Source organism: Hyperolius riggenbachi, chromosome 2 (genome assembly GCF_040937935.1).
Source record: "Hyperolius riggenbachi isolate aHypRig1 chromosome 2, aHypRig1.pri, whole genome shotgun sequence".
NCBI lineage: Eukaryota > Metazoa > Chordata > Amphibia > Anura > Hyperoliidae > Hyperolius > Hyperolius riggenbachi.
In genome coordinates this window covers 485,918,439-485,941,205 of record NC_090647.1, presented here as the reverse complement: position 1 = coordinate 485,941,205, position 22,767 = coordinate 485,918,439, and the positions used below count along the sequence as shown (strand labels likewise).

The 22,767-nt window shown below is 43.9% G+C and overlaps 1 protein-coding gene across 1 annotated transcript in view; it reads right to left on the bottom strand.

The window, feature by feature from the left end:
- The window catches only part of TTC19 (tetratricopeptide repeat domain 19), a 40,959-nt gene that overhangs the window by 2,719 nt on the left and 15,473 nt on the right, over positions 1 to 22,767 (bottom strand). The window contains exons 5-9 of the mRNA XM_068266018.1: positions 15,609 to 15,665; positions 15,457 to 15,518; positions 12,740 to 12,834; positions 9,999 to 10,153; positions 6,139 to 6,310 (exon numbers count right to left, since the gene is read on the bottom strand). Of these exons, the coding sequence (XP_068122119.1) occupies positions 6,139 to 6,310; positions 9,999 to 10,153; positions 12,740 to 12,834; positions 15,457 to 15,518; positions 15,609 to 15,665 (541 nt within the window). The remainder of the gene's footprint in view (positions 1 to 6,138; positions 6,311 to 9,998; positions 10,154 to 12,739; positions 12,835 to 15,456; positions 15,519 to 15,608; positions 15,666 to 22,767) is intronic.

Here is a 22,767-nt window from a genome sequence, read left to right as displayed (position 1 = left end):
TCCCTCTCCCTGTCACTGTGGATCTTGTGTGACAGGGAGAGACGCACAGCCTGCAGCCGTGACAGGCTGTGCGATTTTAGTGCACAAATAAACTTTTTTTATCCAGCCTCCCCCCCCATGTATCCCTTGATCCCCTCCCAACCACCTATATATAGATCTATATATATATATATATATATAGATCTATATATATATATATATATATATATATATATATATATATCGATCTATATATATATAGATCTATATAGATCTATCTATATATCGATCTATATATATATAGATCTATCTATCTATATATATATATATAGATCTATCTATCTATCTATCTATATCTATCTATAGATCTATCTATCTATCTATCTATCTATATCTATCTATAGATCTATCTATCTATATATATATATATATAGATCTATCTATAGATCTATCTATCTATCTATCTATCTATCTATCTATCTATCTATCTATCTATATCTATCTATAGATCTATCTATCTATCTATAGATCTATCTATCTATCTATAGATCTATCTATCTATCTATAGATCTATCTATCTATAGATCTATCTATCTATAGATCTATCTATCTATAGATCTATCTATCTATAGATCTATCTATCTATAGATCTATCTATCTATAGATCTATCTATCTATCTATAGATCTATCTATCTATCTATCTATCTATAGATCTATCTATCTATCTATAGATCTATCTATCTATCTATCTATCTATCTATCTATCTATCTATCTATCTATCTATCTATCTATCTATCTATCTATCTATCTATCTATAGATCTATATATATTTTACTGGATTGTGATTTTAACCACTTGCCGACCGCCCCTACCTAGGGGCGGCGGCAAAGTGGAGCCCGCAACGACCGCAATACGCCGATCGGCGGCGGCTCGTTGCGGACTAGCTGGCCGGGGATCGCACGCTGGATGTGCCCACCCGCGACGTCAACCCTCCAGCCAATTAGCAGCGGCGGCGGGTTGTTAACCCCCGATCTGCCGCATGTAAAGCGGATAATACGCTTTGTAATGTATACAAAGCGTATTATACAGGCTGCCTCCTGCCCTGGTGGTCCCAGTGATTGAGGGACCACCAGGGCAGGTTGCAGCCCTCCTAGTAAGTACCCAAGCACACTGATCCTGCCCCCTGATCACCCACTGCACCCATCAGACCCCCCCTGCCCACCCCTCAGACACCTGTTTGCACCCAATCACCCCCCTAATCACCCATTAATCACTCCCTGTCACTATCTCAACACTATTTTTTAGATTAGGTCCTAAACTGCCCCCTGGGGGCTCCTGAACACCCCCCCCCACACCCTCAGATCCTCCCTAGACCCTCCCCCCTGTGTACTGTATACATCTATTCTTCCCTATAATCACCCACTGATCACCTGTCAATCACCCCCTGTCACCACCTGTCACTGCCACCCATCAGATCAGACCCTAACCTGCCTTTTGTGGGCACCTGATCACCCACCCACACCCTCAGATTGCGTGCAGACCCACCCTCAGATCACCTCCGAAAGTGCATTGTTTACATCTGTTCTCCCCTCTAATCATCCACTGATCACCCATCAATCACCCCGTCACCAACTGTCACTGCTACCCATCAGATCCTACACTAATCTGCCCCTTGCGGGCACCCAATCACCCGCCCACACCCTCAATTAGCCCCCCAGACCCCCTCTGATCAACTCGCCAGTGCATTGCTTGCATATATTCTCCTCTGTAATCACCTACTGATCACCTATCAACCACCCCGTCACCCCCTGTCACTGCTACCCATCAAATCAGGCCCTAATATGCCCCCTGCGGGCTTCTGATCACCCGGCCAAACCCTCACCCGCCCCACCGCAGTGACAGAAATTTTTTTTCTGATCACTGCTGGTACGACTTAATTGCCATGTCCAGGTCACGATTTGAGAACATTCCTGCACTTCAGTGCCAATACAACCTGTCATCTAAGAAGCCACCCTGCTTATGACCGGTTCCACAAAATTCGGCCCCTCATAGACCACCTGTCATCAAAATTTGCAGATGCTTATACCCCTGAACAGTCATTTTGAGGCATTAGGTTTCCAGACTACTCCTCGTGGTTTTGGGCCCCTAAAATGCCAGCGCAGTATAGGAACCTCACAAGTGACCCCATTTTAGAAAGAAGACACCCCAAGGTATTCCGTTAGGTGTATGACGAGTTCATAGAAGATTTTATTTTTTGTCAAAAGTTAGCGGAAATTGATTTGTATTGTTTTTTTTCACAAAGTGTCATTTTCCACTAACTTGTGACAAAAAATAAAATCTTCTATGAACTCACCATACACCTAACGGAATACCTTGGGGTGTCTTCTTTCTAAAATGGGGTCACTTGTGGGGTTTCTATACTGCCCTGGCATTTTAGGGGCCCTAAACCGTAAGGAGTAGTCTAGAAACCAAATGCCTCAAAATGACCTGTGAATAGGACGTTGGGCCCCTTAGCGCACCTAGGCTGCAAAAAAGTGTCACACATGTGATATCGCCGTACTCAGGAGAAGTAGTATAATGTGTTTTGGGGTGTATTTTTACACATACCCATGCTGGGTGGGAGAAATATCTCTGTAAAGGGACAATTGTGTGTAAAAAAAATCAAAACATTTTAATTTACAGAGATATTTCTCCCACCCAGCATGGGTATGTGTAAAAATACACCCCAAAACACATTATACTACTTCTCCTGAGTATGGCGATACCACATGTGTGACACTTTTTTGCAACCTAGGTGCGCTAAGAGGCCCAACGTCCTATGAGTACCTTTAGAATTTCACAGGTCATTTTGAGGCATTTGGTTTCTAGACTACTCCTCACGGTTTAGGGCCCCTAAAATGCCAGGGCATTATAGGAACCCCACAAGTGACCCCATTTTAGAAAGAAGACACCCCGAGGTATTCAATTAGGTGTATGGGGAATTCATAGAAGATTTTATTTTTTGTCACAAGTTAGTGGAAAATGACACTTTGTGAAAAAAACAATAAAAATCAATTTCCGCTAACTTGTGAAAAAAAAAATGAAATCTTCTATGAACTCCCCATACTACTAACGGAATACCTTGGGGTGTCTTCTTTCTAAAATGGGGTCACTTGTAGGGTTCCTATACTGTCCTGGCATTTTAGGGGCCCTAAACCGTGAGGAGTAGTCTAGAAAATAAATGCCTTAAAATGACCTGTGAAAATCCTAAAGGTACTCATAGGACTTTGGGCCCCTTAGCGCAGTTAGGGTGCAAAAAAGTGTCACACATGTGGTATCGCCGTACTCAGGAGAAGTAGTATAATGTGTTTTGGGGTGTATTTTTACACATACCCATGCTGGGTGGGAGAAATATCTCTGTAAATGGACAATTGTGTGTAAAAAAATCAAAAGAAGTCTCATTTACAGAGATATTTCTCCCACCCATCATGGGTATGTGTAAAAATACACCCCAAAACACATTATACTATTTCTCCTGAGTAAGGCGATACCACATGTGTGACATTTCTTTTGCAGCCTAGGTGCGCTAAGGGGCCCAAAGTCCTATGAGCACCTTTAGGCTTTACAGGGGTGCTTACAATTTAGCACCCCCCAAAATGCCAGGACAGTAAACACACCCCACAAATGACCCCATTTTGGAAACTAGACACTTCAAGGTATTCAGAGAGGGGCATGGTGAGTCCGTGGCAGATTTCATTTTTTTTTTGTCACCAGTTAGCAGAAATGGAAACTTTTTTTAATTTATTTTTTTTGTCACAAAGTGTCATTTTCCGCTAACTTGTGACAAAAGATAAAATCTTCTATGAACTCACCATGCCTCTTAGTGAATACTTTGGGGTGTCTTCTTTCCAAAATGGGGTCATTTGGGGGGTGTTTATACTATCCTGGAATTCTAGCACCTCATGAAACCTGACAGGTGCTCAGAAATGAGAGAGATGCTTCAAAATGGGAAAATTCAATTTTTGCACCATAGTTTGTAAACGCTATAACTTTTACCCAAACCAATAAATATACACTGAATGGGTTTTTTTTAATCAAAAACATGTTTGTCCACATTTTTCGTGCTGCATGTATACAGAAATTTTACTTTATTTGAAAAATGTCAGCACAGAAAGTTAAAAAAATCATTTTTTTGCCAAAATTCATGTCTTTTTTGATGAATATAATAAAAAGTAAAAATCGCTGCAGCAATCAAATAGCACCAAAAGAAAGCTGTATTAGTGACAAGAAAAGGAGGTAAAATTCATTTAGATGGTAGCTTGTATGACTGAGCAATAAACCATTAAAGCTGCAGTGGTCTGAATGGAAAAAAGGCTCTGGTCCTTAAGGGGTGAAAAGACTGCGGTCCTTAAGTGGTTAAAATAATAAATAAAAAAAAAAAACTAAACCTTGCTGGGACTGGATTAGTCCATTTTCAAGCCACTGTATATAGTAGAGTATAAGCAGAGTTTTTGAGCCCAAAAAAAATGTTCCAAAAGTGGAGGTCTTGGCTTATAATCGACTCGTGAGCACAGAGTGGCTCCCCCAAGTGCCCCCCCCCCCAACTGCAATATGAAATCTGGAGGTGCATGGTAATGGCTGTCCGTGTCATCCCCGTTGTGTGCCAGAGTAGAAGAGACTTCTGTGCAGCCCATCCCCGTACCAGCGTTCCTGTGCGTACCCCCAGCATATGCGGTGGTGGTGAATCCGTTACTCATCCCCTGGTGCCTAATTATCACCCCCAGCATGTGTGGTATATGCAGTGGTGGTGTGCCTGTCACTCACTGGTCTGCACCGCTTGTAATTCCTCTGCCTCTCCTAGCCATGGTCGCATTGCTATGATATGACAGGCGCCACTAGAGGGTGCCATAGCAATGAGACAGCGGCTATGAGAGGCAGAGGAATTCCAAGCTGCGCAGACAGTTAGTGACTGTCCCCCCAGCATGTGCAGCAGTGGTGTGTGTCACTCACCAGACTGCGCCGCTTGGAATTACTTTGCGTCTCTTAGCCGCAGTCTCATTGCTAGGGCGCCTGTCATCACGTCATAGCAGAGGAATTCCAAGCAGCGCAGACTGGTGAGTGACAGACACACCACCGCTGCACATGCCGGGGGACAATCGGACACTAGGGGGTGAATAACGGATGCACCATCACTGCAATTGCGGGGGGAAGGGGGGGGGGCAGGGACAGGACACGGGAACTCTGGTACGGCGGGGGGGGGGGTGTATGGTGTGTGGAGCAGAACTCTATCCTAAATGTTGCTTAGGCACACTGCACACGACGAGAATGACATGGACAGCCGTTACCACACACCTCCGAATTTCATATTGTGGTTGAACTCGATGGACGTATGTCTTTTTTCAACCCAAATAACTATGTAATTATGTGAAGGGTGCACTTGGGGGGGGCGGCATATGCTCGGGAGGGAGGCGGGGGGGCCACCACCACCGCATGCATAGCTCTCGACTGTCCCCCTTTTGGAGGGAAAGTCACTCTTTGGAAAACCAACAAATGTACTGCTGTCCAGGAAGGTAGGTGGGAATGCAAGAACAGCTATACCCTGCAGGAATTTCATTTGAAGTTCCTGCAAGAAACAAAACTATCAATTAATTGACCAGGAGGGTTGCTGCAGACGAGTCCAGCAATGTCAGGAGACACCTGTACGCACTTTAGAATGGCAGAGGCACAGATGTCACCTTCACTCACCATTCCAATCTGGCAGTTTCCACTGTATATGTACCTTCTACACCCTCCAATACAACTATATTCTCCAAACAATACTTTCTTCTGCACCGTTGGACCTCTGCATTTCCTACCCTTGGCTTATACTTGAATCAGTCATTTTTACAAGTTTTTTTTTTAAACGTTGGGGGAGGGATGTTAGCCTATGCTCGGGTCAGCTTATACCAGAGTATATACGCTACATAAATTTGCATCTCATTGACCATCCCTAATTTACACCGCCTTGCCGGGGAGGAGAAGGAACAAAACCGGCCTGGCAGGCCAGAAGAACAGCGCATGTGGGCTGGATATGGCCTGTGGGCTATAGTTAGCCCAGCGCAGTTCTAGGCTTTGAAGAACTGGTTATTATTAAAAAAAAAAATGGCAAAATTCAGCAATAAATGTTCCTGTGACGTACCTGATATGCCTCGATGCATGAGAATTGATGCCATGTTGCCGAGAACAATATGATGATCGGGGTGCTGTGACTTTTCAGCTAGATGAAGGGCTTGAGTGACAGTGGCGTAAGCTTCATCATAACGGCCCTGCGCTTCCAGCACTGTAGCCAGGTCATTCAGCAGCGTGATGGTCTGTGTCATGAAGAAGGGACAAGCAGTGATAGGCTGGGGTATTGAGAAAGCCACAGAGTCCCCTGGACTGCTAGCAGATCTAACCAGTTAATACTTAAAGGGAACCAGAGACTAAGCACCCTCATGTCTTTTACCATATATATCTGTGGGAACATTAGAGAAAACACCTACCCTGATCTCTGTTTCATTATTTACTGTTCAGATTGCTTCTCATCAGCCCTGATAAAATCCCCAACTGAGCATTCAGTCTGGCTTTGCTCAGGAATCTTTATAGCCGAGTCTGTCTTCTGTGCTGCTTTTTAAGCCCAAGCCTGCCCCCTTGTGGCTTTGCTCAGGAATCATTATAGCGGAGTCATTATAGCAAAGCCAGACAATGCTCAGTCGGGGATTTTATCAGGGCTGATGAGAAGCAATCTGAACAGTAAATAATGAAACAGAGAGCAAGGTAGGTGTTTTCTCTAATGTTCCCACTGATATATATGGTAAAACACATGAGGGTGCTTCGTCTCTGGTTGACTAAGAGAGACTAAGCACATGGAACATGACAGTAAACACCTATTCTGCTCTTTGTTTCATTATTCAATGCTCAGTCTTCTTGTTATCAGCTCTGATAAAATCTCCGACTGAGCATTCAGTCTAGCTTTGCCCTGTAATGATTTATAGCTGAGTCAGTCTTCTGTGATGTCTTTTCAAGCCCAAGTCTGCCCCCTTGTGGCTCTGATTTCCTGCTATAAAGATACACAACCGTACGTGCGGCGTAAGTTTTTTGCCAGTAAAAGCTTTTCCCTGCCAAAACATATGCTGTACGTGCTTGGCAGAGAAAGGGTTACCCCCACCCCCAAGAGAGCTTTGAGATTTGAACTTTATTAGGAACTAGTTGAACTAAGCCCATTTAAAAACAAGCTCTAGGTCTCTTCATGCCACCGCTGCCAGTCAGTGCGCGCACCCGCCTCCTGCCGTGCGCACGCACCCGCCTGCCATGCGTACTGTCCGCCCGGCTCCCTGGCCGTCCACCTGTCCCAAAGGCACATGCGCAGTACAGACACACACACACACACACACACACACACACACACACACACACACACACACACACACACACACACACACACACACACACACACACACACACACACACACACACACACACACACACACACACACACACACCCTGGGAAAGGAAGGAAGGATGACGCAGGGACAGTTAGGTTGTATTGTAGAGGATACACGGACCCTCCTTTCATCTCTCAAAATAGTTATCCGATATCTGGCAGAACAAGAAATAAGGTCTCTGCTGTAAGGTCCTATTAAAAACCAGAGCATTTCTTTTATAATTCTCTTCCTGTAATTACTGCGATTGGCTCAGAGTCATCACAGGGTCAGGAACCAATGAAATTGGCTCCTGATCAGTGCATGGAATTCGGCTGTCAAACAGCTGGGTAAGTGCGGTGCATTGATGATGATCGCAGTGGAGCATCTGGAACCGCTGTAATTACATCTGTGCCATCCATAAACTTTGTGTATATTTAACAAAGCAGATAAAGGTAGGTGGTGCAAGTTATGTGATGCAATGCTGTTTTTCTGTTTCAGGACTTTAAAGAGAACCATAGGTGGGCATTTTTGTAAAAAAAATAAAAAAAATGGTACCTGATCTGGGGGGCTAGCTGATTCAGGTAGCAGCAATTACCGAGGCTCCTGCATCCCACAATTGCTGACTTCAGGTGGCCATACACTTATAGATTTCCAGCAGATTCGACCATCAGATAGATTTCTGTCAGATGCCTGTCAAGTCAAATCTGACAGGAATCTATCTGATGTGTGCCAAACACTAGGAATAGATTTCCAATAGATTTCAGAATTAAATCTATTGGGAATAGATCTAAATGCATTATTGGACAATTAGATCCAATGCAACTCTATGGGCCATCGATCTTCTGCCTGCAGCAAATCGACCTAGATTTTCCATCCAGTCAGATCAAATAGATCAAAATCGGCCACAAATCGATCGGCTGATTCAATAGAATCGATGATCAATTCTATCAAATCGATCGCTGAAATCAATCAAACAAAACAAACAAACACGACCCCTGGGTTTACAATGCTGCAGCTCTGGCTCTGTGTGACTCAACGCAAAGCAGGAAGGAGGAGCGGCGTGGAAGAGACAGAGCTGCCCAATGAACACCAGAGTTTGTGTTATGCAGGAGTGCTCCTTGCCCACTTCCATTGAGATTGCAGACAAGCTGCTTGTCACCAAGAGAGCGGCACGTTTTGTCTAAGAACGACACATAGGAGACACAGAGGCAAGGCATAAAGCAGGGAACATGCCTCTGTGTCTCATCTCCTCCCCCCCCCCCCCCCCCCCCCACACACACACACACACTTTAATCTGATGGAGGACTTCATTAACCAGTATAAATGCTCGGGTCTCAGTTCCCCTATGCTTTAATGCATTGGCTCAAATCTCTGGAACTGATGAAAATTAAGACATGTGATTCAATGTAGTTATCCTGTGATTATGTAGTTTATCATATGCTATTGTCACCCATAAAAATCACATTTTAACAGCAACTGGTCTGAGTGTATTAAGTGATAAAGATGCTAATCCTGCATTCAAAACTTGCAAAACTTTTTCTGCTTTTATGGTTTGGAGTTATCACATACTTTAGGAGCACTGACCCTTTAGTAGTTAGTGCCAAACAGTTGAATGCTGTGGTTCTTTTTATCTATAATTAATTCCTCCTCTTCTATTTCTCTGCCTAGATGCTTATCTGAAACATGATCCTGCTCACTTGTGTTTACAAGCAAGGCTGAGGTGACTCAGCGATTGGAGGAGAAAAGAAAAAACAAACAAAAAAAAAACCAGTGCAGTTCCTAGTATACAACTCAGTAGGAGTGTCTGAAAACTCTGGGAGGAGGGCAGCTAATGAATACACAATGAGCAAGAGAAGGGAGGGGGGAAACAAGAGTCAGGAAGGATAGGATGTCAGCATTAGCTTGGCAAATGGCCACTACCTAGAATAGGATTTTCTGCTTTTCCTTTATAAAATTCACAGAAATCATTACGTGGATAGCATAATACATCTGCTATGTAAGTAGAACTAGTATTTTGAACTTTGTTCTATGTTGTATAACCTTGTAATGTCTGTCAACCTTGTATCATTGTATATATTTATTGTCCAGCGCTGTGTAATATGTTGGCGCGTTATAAATTCAATAAATAACAATAATAGTATTTATCTACTTATATATGTTTTGTTATCTCTAGTTTAGCATGGGTGTCGCTTGTTATTTAATACCAGGCTGTCCTGCTGGTCCCCGCCTCTAAAACGTTTAGCTTTAGACCCTGAACAAGCATGCAGATCAGGTGTTCTGACTGAAATCTGACTAGATTAAACACATGCTTGATTCAGGTGGGTGATTAAGACACTATTGATGCCAGAAAGGTCATCAAGATGCAAGGCAACCGCTAGACTACTTTAGCCAATAGTCACATTTTTCAAGGAGTGATTACAGGGATTAGCAGGTGAACTAGGAGAGAAACGGACAACACACAGAAGTAGGTGAATCCAGAATGAACAATCCTCTGAGCTTACCTTAGGCAGCTTTGATTTCAGTCAGGTATATTTTAAAACAAACTACCTTAAGGCTGGAACAGATTGCTCATTCTGTTCCATGGCTACCTACTGACCTGTGGGTGCATCTCGCCCTGCTCCTCCTTACAGATCCGTATTGCCTTCTCATACATGGTCTGTGCATGGAACAGCTGCGACTGGGTCACCAGGTACCGTGCATAGGAATCCAGACTGAGGCCTAGAAGAAGCCGAGTGTTTGTCTTTGCCTCTGCTGCAGCCATAGGAATCAAAACAAACACAGAAAGAACAGATCATTTTATAAAAGTAATGGAGGAGTGGAAAAGGTCACAAGAACTGCATACTGGAGTAGAGCTATAGTTATATCTACTAAGGGCTCGATTCACCAAGCGGTGCAAAGTGTTAGCACCGTGGTGAAAAGGCCCTTATCACGCCTAAAGTCACTTTAGGCATGATAAGAAGAAACTCGCGCGAAGTTGCCGCGCGTGCAACACCCGATGCTTCGCGCGAAGCTCCCATTAAGCCCTATGGGACTTTGCGCGCGCTCTCACGCGCGTACGCGCTTACGCGCGGTAACTTCGCGCGAAGAGCAGGAAAAATTGGTGATAACTCAGTGGTGAAAAGGTCATCACGCCTAAAGTCTTTTAGGCGTGATAACTGGGTTATCACCGCTTTGTGAATCGAGGCCCAAGTGTTTTAAAACAGAAGCACATTATACTGTACAAATATTTATTCACTTGCAATGCCAAGTATAATAGACTAAAAGTCAGAAACTTCCAGGTTTTACAGAATTGGCTCATTTCTAGAAACTGACATTTTATTTTTAAGATGCTACAAAGCTGCACTCTGCACAAGTGCTGCTGCTGCTAAGAGTCAGGAGTAAGACCCTAAGTGACAGGAGGAAATCCCTTCCTCGGACTTACAAGCCTCTAGTGTCATTCTAATTCCTATCTTGCTTTCCCCACATCCCCTCAAGGCTGGAACTGATAAATATAAATGAAAGATGAGTGGTAACAGAGCTCAAGCAACAGCCAACAGGAAGTCACTAATCTGGTTTGTGACCGAATTGCAAACCTGTAATGTTTGCTTCAGCCGGTTTTGGATACATTTCTCAGGAGGGGGAACACTTCAGGATCCTGGGGAGACTTACCCCCAAAAGAGCCCTAAAGCACCCGCCCTGCTCCTGTGCAGTAGAACGGACCTGCTCTGGCAGAAAAAGCGAACACGATCAGTTTCATGCTACTGCGCAGATGGCTCATGCATGCCCAGAAGCACAGATCCAACCAGGCACAGCTTTTCTGCCAGAGCAGGTCTGTGCCAGTGCGCACGTGTGTGAACCATTGACAAGCTGCTTTTCGGGGATCCCAGTACTGGAACGGGCCGGCCTGTGGAAGAGGACAACAAGATGGGGAAGTCTCTCCAGGATCCAGAGGCTACACCTCCCCAAGGCGAGTACCCTCATGGGGGCACTTTTCTCCCCAGGTACACTTTATAAGATGTACAGTATAATAGTCATATGCTTAAGCTACAGCTTAAATTAACCAAATATATATAATTGCTGCCATCAGAAGTTATGGGAAACATAATTGAAATACAGCTAAGAGCTGCAAGCTAGTGACAGATATGGCACAGTATAGACCTAGGCAGGCATTCACTTTTTTTTTTCAACTTTAGATCGACTAATTGTAGTCGAGGAGACGTACAAACACACACACACTAACTACCCTCCAACCTACCTAGAAAAAAAAGATTGTGTTATGCGAACAATTTTGTTTGTGCCAGTCTAGCATGCAGAATAAAAAAGGTCATAGAAATCTTCAACGTAATTTCAGCTTTATCAGTAAACCCATCACCATTAGGGATGATCAATGAGATTCAACTAATGTCTAACATTCAAACTTTATGTAAATGATATGCAGCTTGACATTGGACCAGAATAAGAATCAGAATAACTTGTCAATAGTTATTGGTCCAAGTTCAAGATGCAAATAATTTACAAGAAATTTGAATGTTAGGCAAAATGATTTGCATCTCATTGATCATCCCTAATCACTATATTCTAGCAAGAAGCTGGTCAGATAAACATACCATAGACCAGGGTTATAAGGGCCAAGAATTGCTCCTTAGAATTCCAACTCCCAAATGGATTCACAAATGACATGAAAAACAACAAGGAGAGTGCTGCTAAGAGCATAACTTACAGTGCAGGGGTGGACACTAAGCAGCAGTGGGGTTTGCTCCGGACGCTTGTGATGTACCCAGTCCCTGGAATGTGGGCCCACATGCGAGTTCAAGTTTTATATTTTATTGTTTTTATCAAGTGTAAATAAAACCTTGTAAGTTACGCACTTTGAGGCACTTGAGCAGTTCATAGACCTTATAACTTGGATCTATGGTTATCTAAAAAGCTTCCTGCTTGTATATGGTAATCGGTGATGGGATTATGGTTACAGCCGACATTGAGCTGAAGATACGCATGATCCGATCTTTAAGGTCCGTACACACGCCGGACTGGAGGCAACGACTGGTCCGTCGTCACCTCCCGCTGGGTGGGCGTTCCAACGGCAGTCCGGCGTGTGTACGCACTGTCGGCGGACTTATACGGCTGTTTCTGAGCCGTATAAGTCTGCCGACAGTGCGTACACACGCCGGACTGTCGTTGGAACGCCCACCCAGCGGGAGGTGACGACGGACCAGTCGTTGCCTCCAGTCCGGCGTGCATACGGACCTTTAGTCACTTTGAGGACTGGACTTTAGCAGCAAGACTGGTGATCATTTTATTATATTTTGTAATGTTTGATTGTGGGTATGTTCTCGTTTTATTGAATAAAGAGTTCACCTGTCAGTAGCTCCTCTGGCAGATCCTTTTCTTTCTCAGTCTTTTCCTCCAAGCTTTTAATGCAGAACTGAAATCCAGGCACTGCCAAGTCACGCCTATTAGGAATGAGCAATCAGAAGAAGAATTAGCAAAGTAGGATTCAGAGAAAATGGTTTATTTTAATTTGGAATAGTTTAGGATTTACAAATCTTGCAGTGAGACTGCACTGATAAAATGGTCCCAATATTTCTAGATAAAACTTGAAATATGTTTATTATAATATATTGTACAAATTGCTAAAACCCCCCAAAAAAGGACCTGTAACCAAGGATTGAACTTCATCCCAATCAGTAGCTGATACCCCCTTTCCCACGAGAAACCTTTACTTTTTCTCAAACGGATCATCAGGGGGCTCTGTTTGGCTGACATGGTGGTGCAACCCTTCCCACAGTGTGATGTCAGCACCTAGGTACTGACATCACACTGTGGGAGCCTTGCTGCATTGTGGGAAAGAACATTTGTTTACAACTAACTGCACAGCATCTCCTTCCATAGACATCACCAGCCAGCAGTAAAGAGGTCGCCATGTGGAATGTAAATCGGGGAGAGGAAAGATTTTACAATGGGCAAACACTGACTAAATCATGTATACATAATTATTGTAAAAAATTAAGAACTTTTTTTCATTACATTATTTTTCACTACAGTTCCTTTTTAAGTGCTAATTGGGCATCCCCGATAACACGCATCAAACTGGGCACAGATCTTCAGTGCAATAATATATTCCAGAGCGGTGAAAACAGTTCATAAAATGCTCTCAGTTTGCTTCTGATTGTGGTCACATAGGAGGTAGTGGTTAGTTAGACACAAACAATGGACCCAAACGCAGCCCAATGACTGTGAAAACCGAACCAATAGTCTTATAATCCATAAAAGTGTGCAAACAGCTGTTCACATAATTAGTGCTCTATGCAGAAATCTTTGAAGCCAAGATGCAGAGAGCAGGAACCGACACATGTGGTGGTCCGCTGGTGCATTGGATCACTGTGTCCAGATGAAAAGCAGGACTGCTAACGATATTGCAGGCAGGCGTGGGGACTAAAGCAGACTAGTTTCACCGCTCTCCGTTGTCAACAGGGCATGGCATAATTCTGTGTCAGCAGTGGAGTCCCCTATAATGGTGGCCACAGTGACCATGTCCCCCATGTCACTCGAGACTATGTATGTACTCGCCATCCGGTCAGTTGGGCGCAGGGTGAGCCGAAAGACTGCTTACCCTGCTGCCACAAATTCCTGGTGGCATTACATACTATTTTCCCCCTCTGAATCGTAGCAACTCGGTGGAAGAAGTAAATCTGGGTCCAGCGATCACCCACACTCAAATTACGTATTAAATCCTGCTGTGCTGATGGCAGCTGATGGCAGCGCCCAGATCAGGCGCAGCACGGGAGGAAGCATGTGCCAATATGCGTAACAGGGAAGTGGCCTGAGACCAATGGCTGGCACTAGGAGACGAGGAAGGCACGCAGGCCACAGCGCCATCTTGTGACCATTTAGCAAACTATAACCATAAACCAAAAAGAGCATACTCACATTATCCAAGGCAGTTTAAAAATCCTGTCCTATCTATATCCTTTCAAACACTGCATTAATGCAATAGCTCCAAAGCCCACAGCACAGCTACAGTGTACAGTCCTCAAACTGCTGGCAACTAGGAATATTTTTTTCCTCTCCTGTCGCCAGACCAAACTGTCAACAACCAAAAAAAAAAAAGCGAAGAGTGTGAGATCTCCCCATGTACACATGTTAACAAAATGCTCTGCATCTTATATTCAAAGATTTCTGCATAGAACACTAATTACGTAAACTGCTGTTTGCACTCTTAGACAAGCTTATGGATTATAAGACTGTTTTTACAATCATTGGACTGCGATCGGCCCCATGTGAAGTTGCAATGGCAAAGGTCCGTCCCAGTATAAGATTAGGTCTGGGCAGGCCCGGTCCGCCTATGATGCCAAGTGAGGCGACTTCATCAAGAGACAGAAGTCTGGGGACAGCACCAGGCAGAAACAGGAAGTGCCTGGAAAACCTATACTGGGGCAACTGTACCTGGCTAACCTATAGTGGGGCAACTGTATAGCTAACCTATACCTAGGTACAGTTGCCCCCAGTATAGGTTAGCCAGGTACAGTTGCCCCCAGTATAGGTTAGCCAGGTACAGTTGCCCCCAGTATAGGTTGGCCAGGCACTCTGAATCTCTACCCTGTAAGTGTGATTACCTTAGCCAACAGCACTGAAGAGGTAAATCCTAGAATATTTAGGCTTCTTTCAGAGGCGCGGCTGTCAGGCGGCAAATTCACTGCCTGACATCTGCTCTCTTGCACTGGCCGGGTGCTCGTTAAGAGCTTGGTTCCAGCCCTGGACAGGCAGCCTTCCCCATGGAGTCGCATAGGGGTGTGGCCGCAGCTGTGCTCAGATGCAACGTGTCGTGGTCCTTTTCCGCTGGCTAAGGCCACCACATGGGGTTACAACTGCTGCCATTTAGCTGCATTGTAATTGCACCAGAATGGCACTCATGTATGAAAGACTATGTTGAACTGTTTGGCAAGCGCACGGGGCAGCCGTCCGTCTGAAAGAGACCTTATTGTGGTATTTTTATTTCTGTCTGCAGGAATCCAGTCAGGATGTTTGCGAGAGAAGGTTATGTACATCAGGCTAGGTACATTGGAGTCACCTACTTGTTCTGAGCAGCGTAGATACTGGCGAGCTTCAGTGAGATCTCAAGGAATGAATTGTCATCCTGGCAATTATGAAAAAAATATATATGCTGTTACTATGATGTCACATAGAACATGGAATGAAACGGCTTGGTAAAGGAGAGAAAGCTTACCTGTTTGATGCCATTATCAAGCATGTGCACCATAGTGGTCTTAAATAACTTTTCTGCCTTTAAAAGAAACAAAAGGGCAATAAATCACTAGGATATTATGAATATATTCACATTACCAGCAAGAATTAATGTACAGACAGTCCCCTGCTTATAAACAGGTTTTGTTCCAAGAGATTGTTTGTAATTTGAATTTGTGTGCAAGTTGTGTGTTACACATAAGGAAATGAGGATGCACGATTTACTTTCTGACAACTCTGGATTTGGACATTTAGTGTAAAATATGTTTTTATTGGTTGTTTTCAATGTGTTTTAAACAAAACTACTTGTTACAGCACTGTATAAACCGTAATATTTAAAGGGAATCTGAAGTGAAAATAAACTTATGATATAATTGTATGCGTAGTACAGCTAAGAAATAGAACATTAGTAGCACAGAAAAGAGTCGCCTATTGTTTCCAGTACAGGAAGAATTCAGAAACTTCAGTTATCTATACAAAAAGCTTCTCTGGACCCAACTACATTCTAAAGCACATGTACATCAAAGAAACAGTGAGGGGCAGCTTCAGATAAGGTTTACTGCAGGGGAGTTCAAGGGTCATAAGCACTGCTCTGCTTCATAGTTTAATATACATAGTGTGGATTGTAATTGTAAATTGTAATTGGATTGCAATTGTAAATATGACAGAATGATACAATGTTATATAAAAAAAATACACTTTTCTTTGCTACTAATGTTCTATTAATTACGAATACAATTCATTATAACATACTTTTTTTTACTTCAGTGTCAATTTAAACAGTAATAGAAAAACAGTAGTGTATATTTTGTACATAGAGAAAACTTTGTTTTTGTCTTTTGTACCAAACTATAGCTGTTTGCAAGTAGGGGACGGTCTGTATACCTTTTATGATTGATGAATAAATTATTTCACCTTTGCTAAAAAGAAATCTGTTAGGCAAGCAAGGACAAAAAAAAAAATTCTAGCCAAAAGGCCTTATTGTTACTAAGTTCCAGGAGTAGTGTCCATATATTCAGATCAGTGATATTTAAAGGACAACTGAAGTGAGAGGGATATGGAGGCTGCCATATTTATTTCCTTTTAAGCAATAGCAGTTGCCTGGCTATCCTGCGGATCCTCTGCCTCGAATACTTTCAGCCATAGACCCTGAACGAGCATGTAGCAGATCAGGAGTTTGACAAGATCTGACAAGATTAGCTGCATGCTTGTTTCTAGTATGATTCAGACACTACTGCAGCCAAATAGAGCAGCAGGGCTGCCAGGTAACTGGTATTGTTTAAAAGGAAATAAATATGGCAGGCACTATATCCCTCTCACTTCAATTGTCCTTTAAGGTTTGCTCAGAACTCAATGCAATAGCCCATACCAACCAATCAAATTTGTGTTACTACAGCCTGCCCAGGACAAGAGTTATGCTGATTGGCTGCATGGAGTACTGTACTTTGCTCCTTGTCCAGTTTTACGGAATACTTTACTTTAGGTTTTATTGGCTCTTATTCACTAAAGCTATTTTTTTGTCTGCTGAAACAATTATTTTGGGGGATGATCCAAAATGAATATAGTAAAACCCCGAGATCAGTGACTTCTCCTTCCACGATTGATCCTCCTGAATACTAGCTGACCAGTTCCTGCTAGCAGTAGTAGACAGCTTCAGGTCACCCTTCCATAGATCAGAGTGGACTCCCAGGCAGAGAGCTGATCAGCACATTTTTACACCAATTATGGTCAAACTATCACCCTAGGGTGATCAAAAAGAAATGGTGTCAGATGACATTTTGTCTGCATTGGTACAAAGTGGAAGGTAATAAACTGTGTGAGTCCTTTTTCGGTGCCACCATGCCAGTGCACAGGGTTAATGATTATATGCCTGCCAGGGAAACGCTTTATAAAATCAAATAAGTTGCAGCAGAGGTTTGCACTATGGAACTTTTTCATCTAATGTCATGTATTCTCTTGTCATATGGATAAACAAAATAATAGTCACTTTACGATCTCCGTAAAATTTAAGCCAACCATACATCTAGCGATGACGGACAGATTTGACCAAAATACCTCTCTCTCAATTGAATCTGATAAGAGAGATCTGTCAGCTGCCCATACACCGCAGACTGATTCCCGATCAATTACATGCTGAAATTGATCCGGAATTGGCCTTGTGACGCCACATCTGACCACCTCACCGCTTTCCCCCTAATGCTAAGTGCCCCCCTCCCCCTCCTGGTGCCCAGTGCATGTTATACATTACCTGTCCGAGACCTCCACAGGCTCCAGGCACACTCTGTTCTGAATACGCGCGCGCCACATGGTTGCCTAGTAACATGGCCGCTTGTACGACGTCTGATGTCATATGCACGCCCTTACTAGGCAACCAAATGGGGTGCATGTGTATGGAGAGCGGAGTGCGTCCGGAGACTGCGGCGACAAGGAGGCGGCGAAAAGGTAATGTATAACATGCATCGTCCCGAAATTGCACGCAGTTACCGCCGCACACCCGATCGAGCAAGTCGGTCCAACATCTTGCATCATGCGTGATCGACTTATGCAACCAATATCATCCTGAAATTGGTTGCATGGTCGGTCAGGCAGGCACTTGGTGGCACAGATTTTCATCTGATTTGATTATAATCATCTATCTGGATTGTCGATCAGCCGCCAAGTCATCTGATATATGGCCACCTTTAGCCAAACGTGTCTGGGAGTGTCCTGAATCCTCTCTGATTCTCCATAAACCTACTGCTCACCATTCCCCATGGACTGTTTGCATGTTGTCAAAAATTCAACAGACTTTTTCTGGGGCACACAGATGATGAACCAATGCAGTTCAATACAGTGATTTACATCTAATGGGTTTTTCCAAATAGGTTGCAATGCAGAAAAAATATGGACTGCATGCTGCAGATTTCTGTACAACCTACTGGCTTATAAGTGAATCACTGTTAACCAAAGTCAATGGTCCTACATGTGAGTTTTCACATCTAACATGCTTCTTCCAGTTTCCTGAGTAGTCACAGTGATGTCATGTTGCTATGGAGATTAGAAATCAAAAACACCAATTAAAAAAAGCATGTCCACAACCGTACTCAAATCGCATGCAAGACAGTGGAAATAGGCCCTAAAGAATTTTATTAATTAACTATAAACAGGTGAATCTAGAGAGGTGCATTGGTATAACTTGCTCCATTTAGAGGTCTGGAAAACAAGAATCAAAATTGACAGAACACACCAATTGTGCATCACAATTTCAGAACATACTGCTGACTGACTGCTAGCCATAATGCCGTAAAGGATTTCAGCCTGGCCACAGTTCTGTAATTGCAGATAGGCCTCTAATTAAATAAGGAGCTTAAGCTAACTACACACGAGATAAAAGTCTTTGGAAAATGAAAGATCACAGACCAATTTTATCACCTCCATATCGTAAAAGGGCCAACAGATTTTGAATACTAAAGCTGGGTACACACAAGACAAATCATTGAAAAGTGAAAGACCAAATATAGCAGATAATCTTTGTAAAAAAAGACCTCAAAAGAACCAGACAAAAGCTCTCTCTCAATCTTTCAGATTCATCCTGGTGGATCTGATCTGCAGATGACTGTCCGTTAATGTGGATACACACATCGGACTTTTCCTGACGAGCCGTCATTTGCAGGAATCTACATACACACGTCGAATTTTTCCAAACGACCGGTCATTTGAACGTCAAATCGGGCTTATGTACAAACGGTCGTTCAGCTCATAACGCTGGTTTTGACAGATCCGCTTGGCAGATTGGTCAAATCCAGTTTTATCAGCTGAACGACCATTTGTACACACGCCCGATTTGACGACCAAACGACCGGTCGTTTGGAAAAATCCGACGTGTGTATGTAGACTCCTGCAAATGACGGCTCGTCAGACCCGCCCGCGAGGCGGCCGTTCTGCCGACAGTTTGCCAGTGTGTACAGTCTGTCGGCAGGCTGATAAGGCCGGTTTTGACTGATCCACCTAACGGACAAGTCGTTCAAATGTCCGGTTTGAACGACAATTGGGCATAAAATCAGACGTGTGTATGCACCTTAACCTTCCTGGAGGTAAGCCCGAGCTATGCCGCACAGGAGTATATCTCAGCCCCTGGTGGGGCGATTTGCCCCATTTAAAGTGCTGTACGTGCAGCTAGCACTTTGCTAGCCGCACGCACAGCTTGTTCGCCGCCGCTCTGTGGCAATTGCCCGCACGCAGCGGCGGAAGAGGGTCCCCCGCCAGAGCCCAGCACTGCCCGGACCAATGAGTTCCAGGCAGCGCTATGGGCTGGATTGGAGGTGTCTGACGTCAGGACGTCGTCTGACGTCCATGAAGTCATTCCGATCGTCGACATGGCGACAGGAGAAGCCAAACAGGGGAATGCGTATATAAAGTTTGCTATTGATGCCGGCGACGATGGCACTAGAGGGACACATGCGCCCTCTAGTGGTGTTTCATGTAGCTACCACTCTGGTAGCTTTACATGAAACAAAAAAGACAAACTTACTTGTGGTAACGTCTTTTCCAGGAGTCGGAAGGACAGCAACCCTGAGACTTGTCTCCTTCCATTTTAGATTGGACAGGACGCTAGTTAAAAAATTAACATAATGAGATTAGGCAGGAACAGGCAGCATATATAAGACAGCATTCCCTTACCCTCCTCAGTAATAAAAAAGACTCCACACAGAATGATGCTTCAACAAATTTCTTTTATTCGGGTGGGTAGCAAGGGTGCTGTCCTTCCGACTCCTGGAAAAGACGTTACCACAAGTAAGTTTGTCTTTCCAGGACGTCTCAGGACAGCAACCCTGAGAAGATAAACAAGAAACTTTATTAGGGAGGGATAACAGCCTGCAACACACGTCTACCAAAACATAAATCAGAATTGGATGATAAGTCCAGTCTATAATGTTTAACGAACGTATTGTGGCTTGACCAGGTAGCCGCTTTACATATCTGCTCTATAGTAGCTCCTGCCCTCTCTGCCCATGATGTTGACACAGCTCTAGTTGAATGTGCTTTCACTGGTCCAGATAATTGCTTTCCCTGTTGGATATAGGATAATGCAATGGCCTGTCTGATCCATCTTGCTATGGATGATTTAGAGGCCTGTCTGCCACGGCCTTTACCAGCAAAGAGAATCAACAAAGCGTTGGATTTCCTCCAAGATTTAGATTGTTGAATGTACTGTATTAAACACCTCCTCACATCGAGACAGTGCATCTTTTCCTCTTTCTGATTTGATGGGTTACTACAGAAGGTTGGTAATAGGATCTCCTGAGATGTATGAAATTTGGATACAATCTTGGGTAGAAAAGAGATATCTAGGCGAAGAGTTACTCTGTCTTCTGAAATGGTACAGTATGGTTCATTGACTGATAACGCCTGTAATTCTCCCACTCTTCGTGCAGAAGTTATGGCTAGAAGAAAAGCCATTTTCAAGGTGAGATGTTTCTCTGAGATTTCCGAGATTGGTTCGAAAGGAGCTTCACATAGAGCCTGCAATACTGTGTTCAAGTCCCAAGTAGGTACTTTTATCTGTACTGCAGGTCTTAGTCTTTTTAGTGCCCTAAAAAAACGGACCACGTATTCCTCCTCCGCCAATCTTCTCTCTAAGAAAACACTCAATGCCGCGGTCTGAACCTTCAGCGTACTAGAGCTCAGGCCTTTTTGGAATCCCTCCTGCAAGAACTCCAGTACTGAAGAAGAGAGGACTGGATCTTTAGATGTAGATGTACACCAGTTGCTATAGGTATTCCATGCTTTAGCGTAAATCTGTCTTGTCACTTTCTTCCTGCTCTGGATAAGTGTCTCCGACAACCTGTTAGAGAATCCTTTCCTCTTTAATAGTTGCCACTCAGGCTCCAGGCAGAAAGGTGAAAGATTCCTGGATTGTGATGCAGAACCGGACCCTGGCTCAACAAGTCCGGTCGATCCGGCAGGATCAGGTGATCTGAGGCTAAACTTTGTAGCAGAGCAAACCAGGATCTCTTGGGCCAAAATGGTACTACCAAGATTGCTTGGGCCTGGTCTCGTTGAATCTTGCTCAGTACCTTTGAAATCAGTCCCAAGGGAGGAAAAAGGTAAAGATGATGCTTGTTCCAATTGACTGAAAAGGCGTCCAGGACCCAGGGATTGTCCTGTGGACACAGGGAGGCAAATCGAGGACATTTGGCATTGTTCCTTCTTGCGAACATGTCCACCTCTGGTGTTCCCCATCGTTGAGAGATCTGCCTGAATACTTGGTCGTTTAGAGACCATTCGTCTTGATAGATCATCTTTCGGCTTAGATAATCTGCAACGCAATTTAGAGCCCCCTTCAGATGAACCGCTTTCAAGGACTTTAAATTCTTTTCCGCCCAGCAAAGAATCTTCGAGGTTAGACTCCACAAAGATCTGCTCCTTGTCCCCCCTTGACGGTTGAGGTAGGCCACTACCGTGTTGTTGTCTGTCCTGATTACAACATGATGTTGATGTATAAGTAGGGAGAAGGTCTGAAGAGCTTCCCAAACAGCCCGTAGTTCTCTGTAGTTCGATGATCTGCTCTGAATTAGTGTAGACCAATGACCCTGAGCCGGTAGTTGCTCCAGATAAGCTCCCCATCCCCAGGAACTCGCGTCTGTTGTGATCAGAGACTGCTGAGGGAATTCCCAGAGATTCCCTGCATTCAGATGTTCCTGATCTGACCACCAGTCTAGAGACTGTTTCACTCTCCAGGGAATTGTCACTCTCTTGTCCAAAGACTTCAGGCTTCTGTCCCATTTCGATAGTATCCAGTTCTGTAAGGTTCTGGAATGCAACTGACCCCATTGTATCGCTGGGAAGGATGCTGTCATGGTACCCAATACAGCCATAGCCTTTCTCAGAGTGATGGAGACTGAACTCTGAAAAGAAAGAACAGAATTTAACATCAGCGAGGATTTCCGTGATGGTAGATACAGTCTTTTACTGACAGAACATATATCAAACCCCAAGAATTCCATGTATTGTCTGGGTAGTAGGGATGACTTCTCCCAATTAATCAACCACCCCAAACTGATAAGGAAGTCAATAGTCAACTCCACTTGGAGATTTACTGAATCAAAAGATGGACCCCAGATAAGTAAGTCATCCAAATAAGCAATCACTTGCACAGATCT